At 37.2% G+C, this 20654-nt stretch overlaps 1 protein-coding gene across 7 annotated transcripts in view; it reads left to right on the top strand.

The window, feature by feature from the left end:
• Positions 1 to 20654, top strand: part of ARMC8 (armadillo repeat containing 8) — a 106334-nt gene that overhangs the window by 60563 nt on the left and 25117 nt on the right. For all 7 annotated transcript variants that reach the window (XR_012678268.1, XM_075180067.1, XM_075180064.1 and 4 more), the window contains 4 exons: positions 387 to 468; positions 1562 to 1648; positions 20140 to 20232; positions 20305 to 20454. Coding sequence is in view for 6 of the 7 variants with exons in the window: in XM_075180067.1 (XP_075036168.1) it covers positions 387 to 468; positions 1562 to 1648; positions 20140 to 20232; positions 20305 to 20454 (412 nt within the window). In the remaining variant the exon portion in view is untranslated. The remainder of the gene's footprint in view (positions 1 to 386; positions 469 to 1561; positions 1649 to 20139; positions 20233 to 20304; positions 20455 to 20654) is intronic.

Here is a 20654-nt window from a genome sequence, read left to right as displayed (position 1 = left end):
TAAACTTCCTTGATATAAATAGTTTTATCTTGCAAATTAATTTTTATAGAACCGGGCAACTCCTTCTTCTGCTATCAGTTCTCCCTCTAAATGGAAAGATTTGTAAATGAAAGTTAGAAGCTTAATCTAATGACCCTGTAGGGCTGCAATCCTCCACAGCAGTTGCACAGCCAAGTTCACTTTTTATCACCATAATTTCCAGTTTGCTCTGTTTTGAGGGCGCTGTGTCAGGCAGCCCTGCCATTGTATCTAGGTAGATGCGCGACACTCTCCTGCACTGATGACATAAGTTCAGCTTTGTTTCACAGTATATTCTAAATAGGCAGTGCTCTGAATATATAATTTACATGTTTATTACTGGCACTTAATTTCATCTTTCTTTCTAGATGTTTACACAGTTTGTCCAGGTCAGTCCAACAGCTTCGAACCAGTTTTCAGGACCATGCTGTGTGGAAGCCGTTAATGAAGGTAAATCATTAATGCACTTGTTACCTTTATGTCAGTAATACGTGCTTATACAGTGTTTGCAGTATTGGGGAAATACAAGATTAGTAAAAAAAAATATTTCCTTTAGGAATCGCGTCCAGTGGATTTATAGTAGTTGCTGTTTTCTGAAATACTCACATTACATTGTATTAAATAATACACAGCAGGTTTATTTAATGCTGTATATATAACCTATAAGGGGGGTATTCAATTGTCAGCACTTTTTTATTTTTCCCCACTGCGTAAAAAAAAAAAATCTCCCGCAGGTTTTTGACGGCAATAGCGACCGTTTTGAATTAGCGCAGCAGGAAAACTCGTGCAATTCAATTGAAAGAGAGGGAACGCTGCCCCCGCGCATTAAAAATTGAGTTCGCAAGATTTTAGGGGAGTGAAGAGGAGTTTTAACATGGTCATGTATAACACAAAAAAAAGGTTTTGCATACATTTCCATACATGAGATTGCATTACACAATGATAATATCTATATTACAGTACTTTCTTTAGCATTTATTTTTAATTTTAACTTTTTTACCATACAATCATCTATACCATGTTAAAACACATTACTACATTCATATTTGTACCAAAAACATACATAAATATAATTAGTTAGTGATTTTAATATTTTTTTTTTATTATTTCATCATTTTTTCACAAGAAAATTAACTTACACAAGTTAGGCATTAGTGATAAACATACGTTTAACTTTTTTCCACATTTTTACATGATTTCAAATACTTTTCAGAGGTTTTTTATTTTTAACACACCCCAAGGAGGTGTGAAATAAAACAGCATATTTTCCTGTTTTACCCGCCACGTTAAAAAACAATTGAACAGCTTTAAACGCGGCTGCCTCTCGCACACCCTATACTTTCAATAGACCATCTACTGGAGCGCGAGAGGACCGTTTCATGAAAAAAAGCAGAGCGTTAAAAATGGAATTGGATCGCGGGTAAAGTTAACCCACTAGAAAATGATAAAAAAAAAAGGTTAAAATGACTTACCACGGTCAAAAAACAAAAACTCGCTGACAATTGAATACCCCCCTAAGCCTCTGTATTTATTTATTGTCCAGGTGTTACAGAATGCCCCTGATGACATCCTGGTGGTGGCTTCATCAACGTTGTGTAATCTTCTCCTGGAGTTCTCTCCTAGTAAAGAGGTTTGTGTAACCGATACCTGAGTAGGTCACAGGTTGTCTGTGACTGGTACTATTGATGCACAAGTTTTTACTTGAAGAGTTGTGGTAAACCAACTTTGTATAGAGAGGGTGGTTTTCAGTCTCAACAATGTTTTTATGTGTTTGGTAAGGTCGGCCTTTAAGTAGGCTGTTTATGAGATGATCTTAAGATGTAGGTTTGTCTTACCCTGACCATATAACAGGTGTGTTTGCAAACATACAACTCAGATGAAGTGCAGTTTTGTATATCATGTCTTTCAAAAACACCTACACTAATAAAGAATAATATTTTATTGGTTTGCCATGTACATATATATATATATATATATGTGTATTATTAGATATAATAAATACTGGCGCTCAAACTCGAAATAGGAGAGTAAATAATAATATAGATCACCAAACTTGGTGTACACTATTCTTCATAAGAGTAGGCAGCCTCCCTCTTAATTTTCGGATGGTACTCCGATCGAGAAATAAGTATTGTAAATATAGAAAGAGGGATGATGGCGCCAAATCTAATAGTGCTAACTGGTACAGAACGTCCAGACAGTCAGTATTACTGTTTTCTGCTTTCTTCTGTCTGTGTTTCGGCATATGATCAGGAATTATGAACATTGGTTTATACTGTTTATACCAGCCTGACATGATGAACACTTTGTATTTATATTTCTGTATACAGTAATACTGACTGTCTGGACGTTCTGTACCAGTTAGCACTACTAGATTTGGCGCCATCATCCCTCTTTCTATATTTACAATATATATGTATATATATATACACACACACAATGTGTTCTAATAACCCCTTTTTGCAAGTGTCCATATGAGTTTGAGATAAATATTGATGCATTGCGTTGGAAAAAGATGGACATACTTGAATCAGCGGCTATTTTTGCTACCTGGCAGGTTTTCCGTAAAGCCCATAATAAGTACAGTTTGTTTGTACACCCATGGGCAGATGGAAAAGCTGTAAATCTGCAGCTTGTGAAAACATTTCTTATCTTTTTTTCTCTCACTTTCATTCTCTCTCCATCTTTCTCTTGCTCCCTCCTTTTCTTTCTCTCTCATTTCTTTCTTTTCCATACTCCTGATTTATTTAGTGCATTGAAGGGTCTTGGGCCTGGTGCTTATTAACACTGCTGGCACGGCCTGTTCTCCGTGGGCTTATAGTTCTTTTCATGTTTTCCCACAATTACAGTTTATGGGCGCCGATTCTGTCCAGGCTCAATGTCTACCTCTGTTTTGTTTTTTTTTTACTTCAAAATATTGTGTAGGCTGTAATCTCTAGTGACTAGTAATTTATTTGTTTCTGTGAGTTATATATTTTGCTGTGTATTGGGTAACTCTCTGTTTTATTTATTTGTTTCAGTGATTTGGTGTTTTACAAGTTTATTACAAGCAGCTTTCAGCTAGCACATGATCCTCATCCAAGGGCTCCTTACTGAGTGTTGCTTTATGGTGGTATGAGTTGAGGCTGTTATTTATGTATACACAGTATAGTAGTGTCCTCTTCTTCACTGTGGCTTGGCCGTGCATGCACTGTTTGCAACCCTCTGCATTTGGAGGTGATATTTACAGAGTTAAAAATGTAATATTTCTCTTGCATTTTAAATGGTGTGGATATCTCCACTAAGTTCTAAGCTCTCTCATGGGTCAGATCCTCCTATCCCTTTGTCTTCATATCTGTTTTTATTTTGTCTACCTTTTTATGTCCCTAATTTTATGTTTGGCCCACTGTCCTGCGCTGCAGAGCATTGTGTTTCCTTACAATCAATGATATTTATAATATGTGACAGTACTTCATACCTCAATGTGATAACATAGGATTGGTGTGGTCATGCTGCCAAAACTTGCAGCCAGAAGCTCCCGTGTGGGTTTGAGCTGGTACAACTGCGTCCTGATGGCATAGAACGCTCTAAGTGTTTTTCTTTTAGAACTGCCATAGTAGGTCTAAAGCTCCCTGAATTCCTAGACTCAGGCAGCACAGAGCCATTTAATTTGAAAGTAGTTCTTTAATTTTGTTTTTGGACAGTTCTTTGGAAAACTGTTTTTTCTTTTCTTATAGTACCCAAGTTTAGCTGTATTTTTCTAGGACAGCAGTATGTTTGGCTGACATCATCTGTTTCTCCTACTCCTGTTCCCCTTTCCAAAATATTAAGGAATAGGCCTGGTTGCCATTCTGCATCAAAGGTCTTTATAAAGTACAAAAAAGCGTGCAAATAGCTTTGCATTATTTGTTTTGAGGACTTCTACAGTGTGTAAATGTGTAAATGGCACTTCTACAGTGTGTATAGATGCGATCTGTAGCTTTTACCCAGAACTAGATTGCTCTGCAGATCTAGGCAATCCCCACTCCATGCTGTTTTAAGTCATCTCAGGTACCCTATCCATATCCATCTGTTTTTTTTCTGGCTTTTTGTTTTGTTTTTAAACCTTGTATTAGTTTATTTTTTTCTCAGGCTGTATTAGGAGTGTTGAGAGTGTTTGGTCGTCTTTCATTTTATCTTCTTAACTTTGTGGCTATTTGTATTGCACTAGGGAGCGGTTTTCTTCTGGGATTTGCTTCTGGAAGTTTTCCTATAGCTATTGTCAATTAGAATTGAAAGGATTGTGCCATTGTAGTCCCAGATCAAAGGGTTGACACGGAGCGCTTCTTTATTTTATTACAATTTGAATATGTCATTTAGTTTCTTTGATTTGTTTTTTTTAACTCAATTTTTTTTATTAAACACTCACGAGTGACAGCAATCATGTGGAGGATAACAGAAAAGGAAAAAAAAAATAACAAAACAAAATCCAACAGACGCTGTCACAACACATGTTTAGAATTGCTATGCATAACCAAACATAGTGAAAGAAAAGTCGTGCTGGCTCAAGCAATATGTTATTTAGTTTTATTGTTTCTGAGGATCCTTATAAATTGTCGCTGGTTGTTGTCATAGGTTATCCCTCTCTGCTTAAATCTCTGCGTTTTTAGTTAGAAATTGTCCGTACAGTATTTCACAGTGAACGGTTGTATTGTGGTCCTTCCCTGCTTGATTTACTCCTTGTGTGTTTCAGTCATGTGCTTTGTTCAGAAAGCTTTTAAGCTGTTCTTTGATTCATTTGACTGTTGTGCATAGAAAACATTATTTGTTCTTTGATTTAGTTTCAATTAATTTTAGAGTATTTGTGTTGTCTGTTTGTGCAGTTTGTATTGTATCTCTAGTGGTTTGATTACGTCAGGGTAAGCATTACATGACCAAATGACATTTCATATCAGAATAGTAGAATATGCAGTCGACATCCTGTATGTAAGATGTTAATGGGTTAAACTGCTATACCCCTAAAATACTGATGAACAATTCCTTCACTGTTAAAATCTGGCCTCTAATTTGGTGTTTCAGGAAGCATTAACTTGCCCTTTATTTTGTTTCTCTTTTTAACTCTGGAGACCAAAATAATATCCAAGTGTTTGATACATCTGAAATCAGGTGTCCATCTGAAAGAGAGACAAGAATAACTGCATTACAAGTAAATAACACTGCACTACCTGATGTTTATGGTAATCACTGCTGTCATTTTAATGACTGTAAACTTAAAGAACTTAAAAGATAAGGATATCAACTGAGCAAGGGCCTTGTTATTGTGCATTGCTGGGATCCTTCTTTACAGGCTGACTCTATCCCATGCACATCTCATGATCACAATTTCACCCTCATTGATTAAAAATAGAGCAAATATGTTTTGATATAGATATTTCAGTAAGGTCTTAAAATTGTTTTCAGGATTTAATTGTGTGCATTATTTGTTTATTTTGTAATGTTATTTTACAAGATTTTTTTAATGGAAGCAAGTTTAATAAAATGTATTATCGTATTGCTATTGATTTGCACAAGACTGGATTGAACATCCTTATTAATTAGAAAAACCTAGTCTACATTTCGCAGTTATTTTTTTTTCTGGTAGACAAGGATTTAGGGAGAAATTACTTTTTGTTATGGTATTATACGTAATTAAGGAACCTGAATAGTAAAGAAATATGATTACACACCCGCAATTGTGCCTCACCCCCTCCTTAGGCACTAGGTGCATCTACTTTCAACATATAATGTTCATATTACATGTCTCCAGGTGCAATATCAAAGCAACTCCATCCCTAACTGATCTATTATCTACTCTCCTGTAGACTGCTCTCTAATCAAATAATGTAATTCTTTAGTTGGCTGGAGCCCTTTGGGACATTTTAATACACATAATGGATCTATGATAGCCGCTGCTTACGGCAACACACACAACTGTGTTGTTTTACACTGAGTAATGTGTGTTGTTTTACACTGAGTAGTATGTGTTGTTTTACACTGAGTAGTGAGGAATATAGTGATGTGACCTAAACATTTGAAGTTTTAAGTGGGAGATTCAGTTCAGCGATATGTGCCGCCGGACATCGTTATCTTGTTATCTGGTTGCACACATTGCCGCTTATTATGGCAAAGAATCTCTGCTCATTTATTTGTGCACCTCTGTGGGGAGCAAGGAAAAATTACGGAGATTTCTGCATGAACATTGCAGTGATGTTTGTCTGCGGACCGTTCCAGAGACTTATGGCATTGTATTGAATCTCCCCCTAAAGGTGAGACTCTTGGTCTAGATGGTGGTGTAAGAAGATCCATATATCATAGTCACCTTTTTTGCAGGGCAGTATAATTAAGAACCTTTATATTTTTATATCTAATAGATTAGTCAGTAGTGTATTTTATTTTGCTCCGAGTACTTGGTGTTACAATGCTGAGCATTTCTCTCCTTTATCTCCTTTTTGGAGTTTTTCTGATTTTCTTATTTTTTTAAGTAAATGTTATAAATGCATTAGGCAGAAAATGGATTTAACATTATAAAAAATTCATTACCAATGAAGAAGCACACGTCCCTGAGCTTTTTGGGAAAGAGCAGTAGGAATGACGTGAGTGAAGACCTCTGATCACTCCCCAAGGAGCACTGTGACTACATCACCCATCTTGTTTTCCATTATTACTTGTAAATTTTAGCTTTCATACAATCGTATTCGTCATATTTTTATTATTGTTAATTTTTATGCATATGGCATTATCTAGCATAACACAGTAGCATGTAAGAAGAAGTGTGTGTGTGTGTGTGTGTATATATGTTTATGTATATATGTTTTTATATATATATATATATATATATATATATATATATATATATATATATATATATACATACACATATACATATATATATATATATATATATATATATATATATATATATATACACACATACATACATACATACATACATACATACATACATACATGTATGTATACATGTAGACAGATACCAAGCAGCCTTTGTCCATTTCTTTGTATATTTGAATTTCTAGTTCTACAGTCTATGCAGGCTGCTTTTTTTATATTCAACTACAAGTGTAGGGGGGGGGGGGGGGGACGGCATAGATAGCCACCAAAGTAACGTGGTCCATTTAATTTCACTTTCTAGCTCCACAGTCTGTGCAGCCTGCTTTTTTTTATCTTCAAAGTATTTACAAGCCTTGCAATCTAAATTAACTAGAGGTAGTGTTGTGCTAGAACTCCACCCTCTATATGCTGCAGAGGATGGAGGAGCATCAAATGGCCATTCAAGCCTACACATCCACCTACGACATAGGAAAAGGAGTGGGGATGCGCCTGAGTCAAGCGCACTGGAGAATGATTTCCGTGTTGTGCAAGGTTCTGCAGCCATTTGAACTTGCCACACGAGAAGTCAGTTCCGACACTGCCAGCTTGAGTCAGGTGATTCCCCTGATCAGGCTTTTGCAGAAGCAGCTGGAGAAAGTGAGGGAGGAGCTGGTAAATCATTGCGATTCCACCAAGCATATAGCTCTTGTAGATGAAGCCCTTCGTACGTTTTGCCCGGATCCGAGGGTGGTCAGTCTTTTAAAGTCAGAGGAATACATTCTGCCCACCGTTCTCGATCCTCGGTTTAAAGCGTACGTTGTGTCTCTGTTTCCGGCGGACACAAGTCTACAGCGGTGCAAATACCTGCTGGTCAGGAGATTGTCCTCTGAAGAGGACCGTGACATGCCACCAGCTCCACCTTCATTTTCATCACTGTTTGTGCAGTTCCAAAAAAGAGGAACTGCCATTTCTATTGCTACCTTCTTTCTTTCTATATTTTTTAAAAAAACCAAAAAACTGACATTTATAGTACTACCTTCTTTCTTTCTCAATTAAAAAAAAAAAAATGCCATTTCTAGTACTACCTTCTTTCTTTCTATATTTAAAACAAAAATAAAACTGCCATTTCTAGTACTACCTTCTTTCTTTCTCTATTTAAAACAAAAACAAAAACTGTCATTTCTATTACTACGGTAATTGTTTGTGCAGTCACAAAAAAGAGGAACTGCGCCCTTAACTGCTATGTTGGTTTTAGACGTCCATACGGTGTCCGCCATCTGTTCCCTGGAGTTCTCACCAGTTGAGGGTGTATTAATTATATTGTGGCCCCGGTATCAAATTGGGTACCGGGGCCACCCCACTACGCAGTCCAGGTACATTTTTTGGTGCGATTCATACCAGTTGATGGTTTTCTTATTATATTGTGGTGACCACTACTCTACGCAGTCCAGGTACATTTTTTGGTGCGATTCATACCAGTTGATGGTTTTCTTATTATATTGTGAGGACCACTCCACTACGCAGTCCAGTAAGATACCTCGTTGCAACGTTTTGGACTAATAACAATATTGTGAGGTGTTCAGAATACACTGTAAATTAGTGGAAATGATTGTTATTGAATGTTATTGAGGTTAATAATAGCGTAGGAGTGAAAATAAGCCCAAAAACTTGATTTTTTTAACTTTTTATGCTTTTTTCAAAAAAAAATCCAAAACCTTAAATCCGAACCAAAACCTTTCGGCAGGTGTTTTGCGAAACAAATCCTAACCCAAAACATCGAGAAAATCCGAATCCAAAACACGAGACACCAAAAGTCGCCGGTGCACATCCCTTATATATAAAGAAAAATATATATATATATATATATATATATATATATATATAATTATGCACACACACACACACATACAGTCATGGCCAGAAGTTTTGAGAATACTCCAGAATGTCATGAAGAATGATCAGATGAATTGCAATTAATTTCAAAGTCCCTCTTTGCCATGGACTGTATTCCAAAAACAACATTTCCACTGCATTTCAGCCCTGCCACACATGAACCAGCTGACATCAGATCAGCGATTCTCTCAGTAACACAAGTGAGAGTGTTGAGGATGACCAGGCTGGAGATCAGTCTGTCATGCTGATTGAGTTAAAATAACAGACTGGAAACTTTAAAAGGAGGTTTGTATTTGAAATCCTTGTTCTTCCTCTGTTAACCATGGTTACCTACTAGGAAACACGTGCAGTCATCATTGCTTTGCACAAAAAGGGCTTCACAGGCAAGGATATTGCTGCTAGTAAGATTGCATCTAAATCAACCGTTTATGGGATCATCAAGAACTTCAAGAAGCTCTAGACCAGGCCTGTCCAACCTCTGGCCCTCCAGATGTTGTGAAACTACAAGTCCCAGCATGCCCTTCCAGCTATCAACAGGTTGTCTACTGGCAAAGCATGCTGGGGCTTGTAGTTTCACAACACCTGGAGGGCGGCCGGTTGGACAGGCCTGCTCTAGACGTTTAATAGTTGTGAAGAAGGCTTCAGGCAACCAAGACATCCAGCAATTGTCAGGACCGTCTCCTAAAGTTGATTCAGCTGCGGGATCTGGGCACCACCAGTGCAGAACTTGCTCAGAAATGGCAGCAGGCAGGTGTGAGTGCATCTGCACAGACAGTGAGGCGAAGACTTTTGGAGGATGGCCTGGTGTCAAGAAGGCCATCAAAGAAGCCACTTCTCTACAGGAAAAACATCAGGGACAGACTGATATTCTGCAAAAGGTATAGGGATTGGACTGCTGAGGACTGCGGTAAAGTAATTTTCTCTGATGAATCCCCTTTTAGATTGTTTGGGGCATCTGGAAAAATCATATCAGCGCCCTTGTTTCTGTTTTGTTATTTTTGGATTCTACTTATTGAGGCCTGCTTTTGTCTATTTTACCATACGATTTATATCTGTAAATTTATACTGTTTGTTGCCGATCCATTTTCCTCATCTATTATGGCACCATTGAAGTGCTTAACAGATAGACTAACAAGGAGATGTATACTCTCCTCCCAAACAGATTTGAAACCAAAAGAAACAATATCAGACAGAGTTATAGAGATGAATTATTTATTCTCTAGATTGGAATCACTCTGTTTTTCCGAAACTAGACATTGGTGGGACTCTGTTACTCTGCAAAAATATATAGACACCGGTATTATACCGAGCGGACTACGAGTGTTTAAATCGTGTTCTTTTCAAGATAATGGCAGTTTTATTGGGGAATGGAATAGTGCCCTTGATAATTGCTCTTTCAGCCTTATGAGGCTGTTGGTTAAACATAGGAACACTAAGGTTGAGTCTACTCAATTAGAGATAGAAAAAATACAAGAAGCTCTTCAAATGTTCGAGTCCTGTGAAGGCTATGAAGAACAAGATAATAAAATTAACAAGAGAATTATTGACTTTGAGAATTCCCTAATAACATGAAAAGACATGAAATTAAAAAGAGATAAGGATGATAAAGATAGAGTGAGCACCTATAATAAAAAGTATAGGAACCCTTCCATTGGGAGAAGAAAAGATTCAGAAAGTGGAAAGAAGTGGTCCTCTAAGTTCCGATATAGATCTTCGTCCCCCAGAAGGAGGAGACTATCCTCAACGACCAGTAGAGAACGACCTCAGGGAGATAGATTCAGAATGCATACATATAGATGGGAAATCTCTCCAGTTCAATTATCAAAGAAGGGGTTCAGTTATGAAAATTCGAGTAGAGGTAGGGCTAGCCCTAGATACCCTAACCGCTCTCATTTGAATAAAGATGACAGAACTAAGGACCGTCCACAAGTTGAGTTTGAGGAAAAAGAATACCGATCTAGATATAGGATTTTAGACTCATAGGAGGAATTAGAGACACAAACGTATAATAGAATACCCCCCTCCAGGACACTTACTGCCTCTTTTTTAGGAAGAGGCCCCTCCCCAAATCATTACCATCAAGGAAGTCAAGGACAAAATCTATCCAAAAGATTAAGAGGAAGCGAACTAGAGGATCCAGGGGAGGGACCCTCAAATCAGGCCAAAAACATAAGAATAAACTAAATGGTAAAGGAATCTTTAATCTTTCATCTAAAGTTTTAACCCAATCGGAATTAAAATTACTTCAAAAATGTCTGAAGTTCGCACCGACGAGTAAACCAAACTTATTTAATCTCTTTGTTGACCTCAATAGATTTGTACGGTCCCTGAGTAGGAAACGTTATTTTGCAAGTAAGGAAATTAAAAGAATGCCCAATGAGGCTCTTCCTATAATATTAGATAAGGAAGATGACTTAGCCCTTTCCTTTTTAGAGTCTCTGGAAGAAGAGAGTGGTAACACTGAAAATATGTCACCAGTAAATATATTTGATATTAACACTTCATCGAGGGTGGAGAAATTTAAGAGACAATCAAACTTTTACCCCCTTCAGTTTAAAGGACCTCTAATAGATAGCTTCTATAAGAAAACCATGGAAGACTTTAGAATTCTTTGTGAAAAATCGACTAAAGAACGTCACAAAGATAACTTGTCTTCCTTAGAGAGAAAAGCTCTCAAGGATTTAATTGCGGATCAGGGGATCATTATAAAACCAGCTGATAAGGTGGGGGGGGGGGAGGGGGCTAGTCATACAAGATAGAGCAGATTACCGCAGAGAAGCTTTAAGACAATTAGAAGATCCTAATTTTTACACAAAGCTTAAAAGTGACCCTACTGTAGTATATCAACTAGCCTTAAAACATCTACTAGAAGATGCCCTTGAGGATTGTACAATTTTGAAAGATACTATGGGCTATATTTATAATCTGTATCCGGTAGTCACCACTTACTACCATTTGCCAAAGATTCACAAGACCCTGATTGACCCGCCCGCGAGACCCATAATCTCAGGCATCGGGTCTTTAATTAGTAATCTCTCCTCCTTTGTAGACCGTTACCTTCAGCCAATTGTTCTAACTCTAAAGTCCCATATTAAAGACACTACGAGTTTTTTGAGAATGATCCATGGTATAGTTTGGAAGCCAATTTATTATTTCCTCACATGTGATGTAGTGTCTTTATATTCAAACATTCCGCATACTTTAGGTTTGAATACTATAAGGGTTTTTCTGAACAGCCAAGATCATCTAGATATGGGTATAAAGAATTTCCTATGGTCTGCCATTGAATTCATTTTACATCATAATTATTTTCTGTTTGATTCTACTTACTACCTCCAGACCCTTGGGACGGCCATGGGGACCAGGTTCGCCCCCCAGCTACGCGAATCTCTATATGGGGCTCTTTGAGGAGTCCCATGTGTGGGATTCAGCGTATGGGGCGAACCATGCTTTTTATCTGGGATGGTGACCAGTAGTCCATTTCTAATTTTGTCTCTCATCTCAATTCTAATAAGTTTACTAGTAATTACCATCAATCTAGAATTCATTATCTAGATATAACCTTAAGTATCCATCAGAATATGATTATAACCAAAAACTATATGAAAAAAGTGGACACGTGCAATTATTTGCATTTTTCTAGTGGTCATCACAGACCCTGGAAAATTAATATTCCCAAGGGTCAATTTTTAAGGATAAGGAGAAATTGCTCTAGGCAAGAAGAATATGAGTTTCATGCTGCTAAATTATATGTCATTTGCGGAAGTTGGTTATCCTAGTTACATTTTGGATAAGGCATATGATGAAGCCAAAAATCTAGATAGACGCAGCCTTTTGGAAAACTCAAGCAAACGAGTTCCAGGGGACAGGTCTTTGGCCTTTGTCACCCAATATAATTGTTACGCCAAACAAATTAAGCAAATTATTGATAAAAATGTGTCACTTTTGGAGCTTGATGACTATATTGGGCATATGATTAAAGGGAAAAAAATGGTGGTCTTTAGAAAATCAAGGAATTTAAAGGAGAAACTGGCCCCAAGTTTCTATAAAGGGGAAAATAAGAGCTCTGTTCCGGTTAAAATTGCACATGCTGAGACCTTGTCTCCAAATGGCCTCAATGACTGTATAGAGTTAAATAATTTATAATTTGTCGATGCAGGTCTACTTTTGTACCATCCTGTAGACATAATTTTGTTAAATGTTACAATGTTGAACTGTGTCCGTGGCGCTCCACTAAGATATGCCGCCCTGCTTGTATCAGAAAAAGTTCACCACAACTTTACAATAACATGGACATATATAGATCGATACATACATTAGGCGCTGTCTTCACACACACTGGGAAGAAGAATGTATATTTCATATAGGAACAATATCCAAATTTCAATAATCTAGAATATGAAACATAATACACAGAAAGAAAACTTTGATGGTGAAGTATGTTGGCAAAAGTAGGATCTTGATAAATCTTTAACACTCCATTATGACTATATGCCCGTGCCAGATATTGATGGTACATATGACACCCGTGTTTTCACTCTGTGGAGGCCCCCTATAGGGTATGCGCTTACACAATAGTAGAAATAATCAGGCCCTCAGAGGATACAACGATGTTTCACTTGATCCAAATAATACTCTTGGCGATTTTCACTCAAAAATAAAAAGAATAAAAACAATCTGGTGCATTACCTTTTATAAAACATCAAATAAAATACAAATACATGTTGCTCGTACCGGAAAGCGGGTTAGTTCTCGCGTGCAACAACAAGGTGGATGTATCCCTCACCCCAATCGATACCATCCATCCGTGCGTATGTCCGACAATCCCGGTGACTCAGCTGTTCAAAACCAACGCGTTTCAACCTAATAGCGGTCTTTTTCAAGGTGTAATAATCTGTGAGCCCAGCGTCCTATTTATTCTCCCGGACACACCCACTAATCAGAACGAGGCTTGGTTGTATAGTTGAAAAAGCGGAAGTTCCGGAATCCCATTTGTTTGAGCTCAATCTCCGTTGCCATGGTCACATTTATGTTTATAGTATTCTCCGTTTCATTCATACGTCCATGCTGGAAATGTATCAAGGACTCACCGAAACGAAAGTCTTATTTTCCCTTTTCTCTAAAGTTAGTCTCTGTTCCAATGGTGGTTTGAATGGTAAGTTCGTGAGGGAAACCGATTGTATGGCTCACAGTGAAGTATGAAAAAGTAAAAAATAAAATATAAAAATACATACATATAAAAAGATAATTATAAACATAGACATTGTTAACTGATTAACATCAACTTGGACATTCTAAAATGGTGTTTTTTAAAATAACTTCCATATATTCTAGAAATTAAAACAACAACCACAATAATGATGTGACATTATCATAAAAACCACTTTAATTCAAAATCTGAGTTTAGGCCTTTTGGAATCAATGTGTCTGCATTAAAAATCCATTTCATTTCCGATCTGGATAAATGGCCCACAATATCTTTATTTTTCCATGATTCCTCTACTTTCTGTAGTCCCCAAAAACCAATAACTTGTTCATCAGAACATGAATGGTGAGTTTTAAAGTGCTGCGATAGTGCATGTGTTTCCAAACCTCTTCTAATGTTATAGAGGTGTTCCCTTAAACGCACCTTTAATGGACGGGTAGTTCTACCTATATAAATTTTATGGCAGCTACATTCGATAGCATAAACTACGTTCTTAGAGTGACAGGTAATAAATTGCTCTATCTGAATTTTTTTTCCATTTAAGGTGAGAGTCGTAGTTTTATTCTGTTTCATTTTACACGTTCTGCAAGCAATGCATTGAGCACACCTATGGAACCCTCTGCTTCTATCTGACACTCTTTTCTCATCCGGTAGATGACTCCTAATGAGTCTATCCTTTAGATTATTGGCCTTCCTATATATGAAGGTTGGTTTTTCTGGAATCATGTGCCCTATCACTGTATCCTGCCTTAACAAGTACCAGTATTTTTGTATTGTTTTTTCCATCTGCTTATGTTGAGAATTAAAACCCGAAATAAAAACCCATTCATATTTCCTGTTCTTATTTAAGCCCTTATTCTTGGGGACTAGAAGATCTTCTCTTTTGATATCATACACTGTTTTCTCTGCTTTATTGAGTGTTTCCTCTGTATATCCCTTCTGACTGAAATTCTGTTTCATCTCCTCTATCTGTTGCTCAAACACCCTCCCCTCTGTACAGTTTCGTCTGACTCTTGTCATTTGACTTAGAGGTACGCTATCTAGCCAACAACGATGATGATTGCTATTATAATCAATATAGCTGTTTATATCAGTTGGCTTATGGAAGGTCTTGGTTTGTATGAGACTATTTTCAATGTAAACCGTAATGTCCAGAAAGTTGACACTAACTTTACTCCATTCGAATGAGAGTTCGATGTTACAATCATTCCCATTTAGATGGTCACAGAAAGACTGTAGTTCCTGTTCTGAACCTCTCCATACGAAGAAAATATCATCAATAAAACGACGCCACGACACCAGGCTCGCCCCAAAGTCATGACCTGACCATACTTGTGTTGTTTCCCATTGGGCCATGAATATATTGGCGTAGCTTGGGGCGAACCTGGTGCCCATCGCAGTACCGATACATTGTAAAAAATATTCTCCTTCAAATCTAAAATAATTGTGAAACAGCACAAGCTCTATTCCCTCCAATATAAAATTCCTTGTTTCTTCTGAAAGAGTTGTGTCCACCAGACTTTGCTTTACAGCCTCTAACCCTATATTGTGCGTTATGATAGTATATAGGGACTTAACGTCCCCTGTAACTAGTATCATATTATCCTCCCAATTGATGTTTGATAAATGACTCAAAAAATCAGTCGTATCCTTAAGATACGATCTAGACTTTTGTGCCAGTGGTTGCAGGTAAGAATCCAGAACCTCCGATAGGTTGATGGTAATCGATCCTGACCCCGACACAATAGGTCTCCCCGGTGGATTTTCTCTATCTTTGTGTACCTTCGGGAGTATATATATGACCGGTGTTCGTGGATATTGAATCAATATATAATTCACAGTATCTTCATCTATAGAACCCATATTCTTATATTTTTCTAGAAATATTTTGAGGTCCTTACTGATCTGTTCTACCGGATCCTTTCTTAACTTTTTGTATGTACCCTCCATATTCAATAGTCTTTGGACCTCCAAAACATATTTCTCCCTGTCCATTATAACAACCCCCCCGCCCTTGTCGGCGGGTTTGATGACAATCTGTTGGTTGTCTTTCAGGGTTTTAATGGCCCTCCTTTCCTTCATATTCAAGTTCAAACGATTCCTATTGTCTCCTTTCTGTTTACCATTAAGAGATTTAATATCCTTTGTAACCAACTCATTGAAAGTATCAATGAAATTGCCCTTCAAATAAGAAGGGAAGAAAGTTGATTTATTCTTGAACTTCTTTTGTTCCTCAGACTTCCCCATTAATATATCACTTTCTTTGTTTGTCTTACCCTCAAAAAAAAAATTTTTAATCGTAATTTTCCGCACAAATTTTTGCAGATCTATATACGTATCAAAGGGAGCAATAGGATTGGTGGGGGCAAACTTCAAACCTTTGTTCAAAAGAGCCATTTCCCCTTCTGTAAGAACGTGGGAACTGAGATTAAAAATGTTCGACATCTCGGGTTTGTTATTTACTTCCGAAGGTGTTGAAGTCTCTTGAATTATGTCATTGGAGTCCCTCATGTTGCTAACACTAATCCTTTCTTTCCTTTTCCTTTTCCTCTTTTTAGAACCCCCTTTCTTTCCTCTTTTCCTGTATTTATTATTTTTAGCCTTAGATATTATTTCTTTAGCCATTTTCTTCTGCCTCGATCTAAAAAAGATGGAGTCAGAGGGGAACGTGCATCTCTACTTTGTTCCTCAGCTAAACTGTCAAACCTATTCTTGGTAGGTATATTGAATTCAGGTATAGACTTTACCCTTGGGGAATCATGATTAACTTCTCTTCCATGAAGCGGTTCCCTCCATGTTTGTGTCGGTGCATGTCTCCCCCTTTTTTCTCTAAAACCTCTTCTATCATATTCTCTACTGTTGCCCTTCCATACTCCTCAAAATGGTCTCTTATTCTGGACAGGGCTATAGTATGGTCCAGATGTATTCTCTGTCCATCTGTCCTGAAACCTAGGTTTTTTCTTTTTTTGTCTTTCTGTATATTTTCCATGTGAATCTGTAGTAACTGTTGCATGTTTACTGGGTGATGTTAATTTTTCTTGAGGTATTCCTAGCAACAGATGTTTATCCCTTATGAACTTTTTCTTTTTTCTATTCATAATTTCTACATTATCCTTATGTAACCTCCCCTTAATTTTTTCTTCAATCTTCATAAATTCTCCCTGATCCTTAAATGGATTAATCAGAATATTAAAATTGGTAATCTCATCTTCCAATACATTTAATTCCCTTCTTCTTTCTTTTATAATTAGATTAATCAAAGAAAAAGAGCATGTCTTTAAGATCGTATTCCATTCATCTTTAAAACCAATGGTAGCATTGTTGATAATTTTGTTAAACATTGCCTGATAGTTGCAGTGCTTTGTGGCACTGGGACAGAGGGTTAATACACTCTAGAAGCTAAGCAAGGATGAATGAGGCCAGTACCTGGATGGGGAACCTCCCGGGATATCAGCACGGGAAATTAGGTGATTAATGCTCAAATGTTTTTTCATTTGGTGATTAATATTCTGAATAATTAGTTTTTTTTAGTGGTAATGCTTTTTACTTGGTTGTTGAAGTTCTATCTATATGAGGAACATGGGTCGGCATGTATTTGAATCTGAAGTGTTATATATCTATGAAATGTTAATGGCAACTTGCTGCTTTAATATGCGAACTTTTATGAGTATTTTTATGTGCAGTATAAGTTTAAGATGCCAAGAGTGATTCTTTGGAAGATAATCTATAGACAGAGACCTTGTTATAAGATTCTGTTTAAATTTAGCGAGGTTCTGAGAGGTGTGTCGGCTCCGGAGTCAAGAAGTAGCTGAGCTTAACAAAGCTGATTACTCAAGACTGAGCACAATTAAGCTACTTATTGGAGATCCGGGGGTGAATTTAAATGTCGTGGACACAACTTCAGATCTATTCAGCTTCTGATGAAACGGCGCTAGCCGAGAAATGCGTCAAGCTAATTCATTCTGATTATATTTTCTACCATTGGAGAGATAACCCCGGGGTTTGTTGAATAGTGCACACAAATTTTTTTCTACAGACTGCGTTACGAAAGCCTTTGCAAGAAGTCTCGTCTGAGCTGCAAGCAAGAACAGGCGATCTTTCCTATATTGGTTTGGTGAGCCCCACACAGGCTGTGGTTATTAAGAGGAAATTTCTGTCATTATATGCAGCACGCTGGACACAGATACAGATTACGGTTCATTCCATCGGACCTAAATATTACTCAGCTACAAGCGGGACTGTGTTGCTGGCAATAGGCATTATAATGAGCCTATATTAACACTGTTAAATGGGCATGATTATTATGACATCTGAATAGAGTCTGCTTAAGAAATATTTGCCACTCTGCTGTCGCTAATTTACAGGTTGGACACATATGCACGAACAGCTGTAATCTACATTTTAACCTGTATTTAGCTGAGGAATATATATACAAATTTTACTGTTTGTATGACTCGCTAGTTCACCATATGCCTTGTATTTGGATTTGCTTAGTGTGAGAAAAAGTGAACAATACTATATTTTGATCTTTCAAGAGCAATCTGTATGACAGGAATATAGTCTATATAGTTACATCTGGTCTCCCATTGTATATCCTCCGTGGTATTGATGTTTATAACAATATTGAATTTTTTATGTGATATATTTTATGTATTTTAATAAATTTACTGTTAAACGTGACCATTAGCCCCCTATCTAATTTTTTTACCTCTTTGTCTGCTATCTAGGCTTGTAACCTAGTATTGTGGGGGCAGCTTTTCTGCACTTTTAGGTCTCATATCAGCGCCCTTGTTTCTGTTTTGTCATCTGGAAAAATGCTTGTTTGGAGAATTAAAGATGAGCACTACCATCAGTCCTGTGTCATTCTAACAGTAAAGCATCCTGAGACCATTCATGTGTGGGGTTGTTTCTCAGCCAAAGGAGTGGACTTACCCACAATTCTGCCTAAGAACACAGCCATGAAAAAGGAATGGTACCAAAACAAACTCCAAGAACAACTTCTCCCAACCATCCAAGAAAAGTTTGGTGACGAACAATGCCTTTTCCAGCATGATGGAGCACCTTGCCGTAAGGCAAAAGTGATAACTAAGTGGCTCGGGAATCAAAACATCAAATTATGGGTCCATGGCCAGGAAACTCCCCAGACCATAATCCCATTGAGAAATTGTGGTCAATCCTCAAAAGGAGGTTGGACAAACAAAAACCCACAAATTCTGACAAGCATTGATTAGGCAACAATGGGCGACCATCAGTCAGTATGTGGCCCAGAAGTTGATTGACAGCATGCCATTTCGAATTGCAGAGGTCTTCAAAAAGAAGGGTCAACATTAAAATATTGACTCTTTGCATAATAATGTAATTGTAGATAAAAGCCTTTGACACTGTAATTTTACTTCAGTATACCATAGCAACATCTGAAAAAAAGGTCTAAAAACACAGAAGTAGCAAACTTTGTGAAAACCAAAACTTGTGTTATTCTCAAAACTTTGGCCATGACTGTATATATGTGTGTGTGTATATATATGTATATATATATATATATATATATATATATATATATATATATATTGTGTGTGTGTTTACTGGCCGCAACTGTAAACAAAGTGTATAATCTGATATTTGAGCACTCCTTTCTGTATATTGTATGGATATTATAAATCATCGAGTTATGGTAGACAGTGTTCTTTATTTGCAGATCACTGTAAGCTTAGTGGACTTCTAATATCTGTATAAATTTACAGTAGGGAGTGCATTATTCCTTATGCACAAATTTTCCTAATGAACTACTGTTTGTTCAGATATTTTTAGAAAAACACCATATATATATATAAATATAGTGTCACATACACGTTGATGTATTCTATGGAGCCTCTGGTTTTTAAAAGCCAGGAGTAGCTCTGAACTCTTATTTATTCCTAGATTAACATTAGCTGCTGTTTTTATATGCAAGCACCGTACAGGGACTTGGGTAATTTCTTATTCCCTTTACATTCACTGTTTTCCTATAGAATATTAAGTATAGCTGGGAGCCCCATAATTGCCTGTATGGGTTGCATGTGGACTGTGGGAGCTAGTTTCATAGTTCAGAAGTAAGGGAAAATTAATTTTCTTTGCTTAGCACTGTTGTGTTTCAGAATATAGAACAGATGTGAATTCTTCCTTTTAAATCTGTTCTTTCTTAATGTGTCTACTTCCAGCCTATCCTGGAATCTGGAGCTGTGGAACTGCTGTGTAGCCTGACTCTGAGTGAGAATCCTGCCCTGCGTGTCAATGGTATCTGGGCTCTAATGGTGTGTATTTTTCTGTAGGTGTTACTGCCTGGTGTTTCATGATATTTTCATAACAACTTTCCTGTTTCACAGAACATGGCATTTCAAGCCGACCAGAAAATAAAATCAGACATTTTAAGAGGTTTGAACACAGAACAATTGTTTCGACTACTTTCGGATTCAGATGTCAACGTTTTGATGAAAACATTGGGACTACTTAGAAACTTATTGTCAACGCGCCCAGTAAGTCTTCCACAAATAGCATGAGATTAATTAAAAACAAATACAAAATATGAAGATCATGTAATATTGTTAGTACAGAAATTGTTCTCATAATGGTACTGTACTGTTATTGAGACTAGCCAAAACCTTGATGTAAGTCCGAGAGACATGATGTTAGGAACGTTCCTTAATTGCTTAAATAGATGGTTGTCAATGGACAA

The sequence above is a fragment of the Mixophyes fleayi genome, chromosome 7 (genome assembly GCF_038048845.1).
Source record: "Mixophyes fleayi isolate aMixFle1 chromosome 7, aMixFle1.hap1, whole genome shotgun sequence".
NCBI classification, from domain to species: domain Eukaryota; kingdom Metazoa; phylum Chordata; class Amphibia; order Anura; family Limnodynastidae; genus Mixophyes; species Mixophyes fleayi.
Note: the sequence above shows the minus strand (reverse complement) of the source record. Positions and strands in the feature narration are given on the sequence as shown.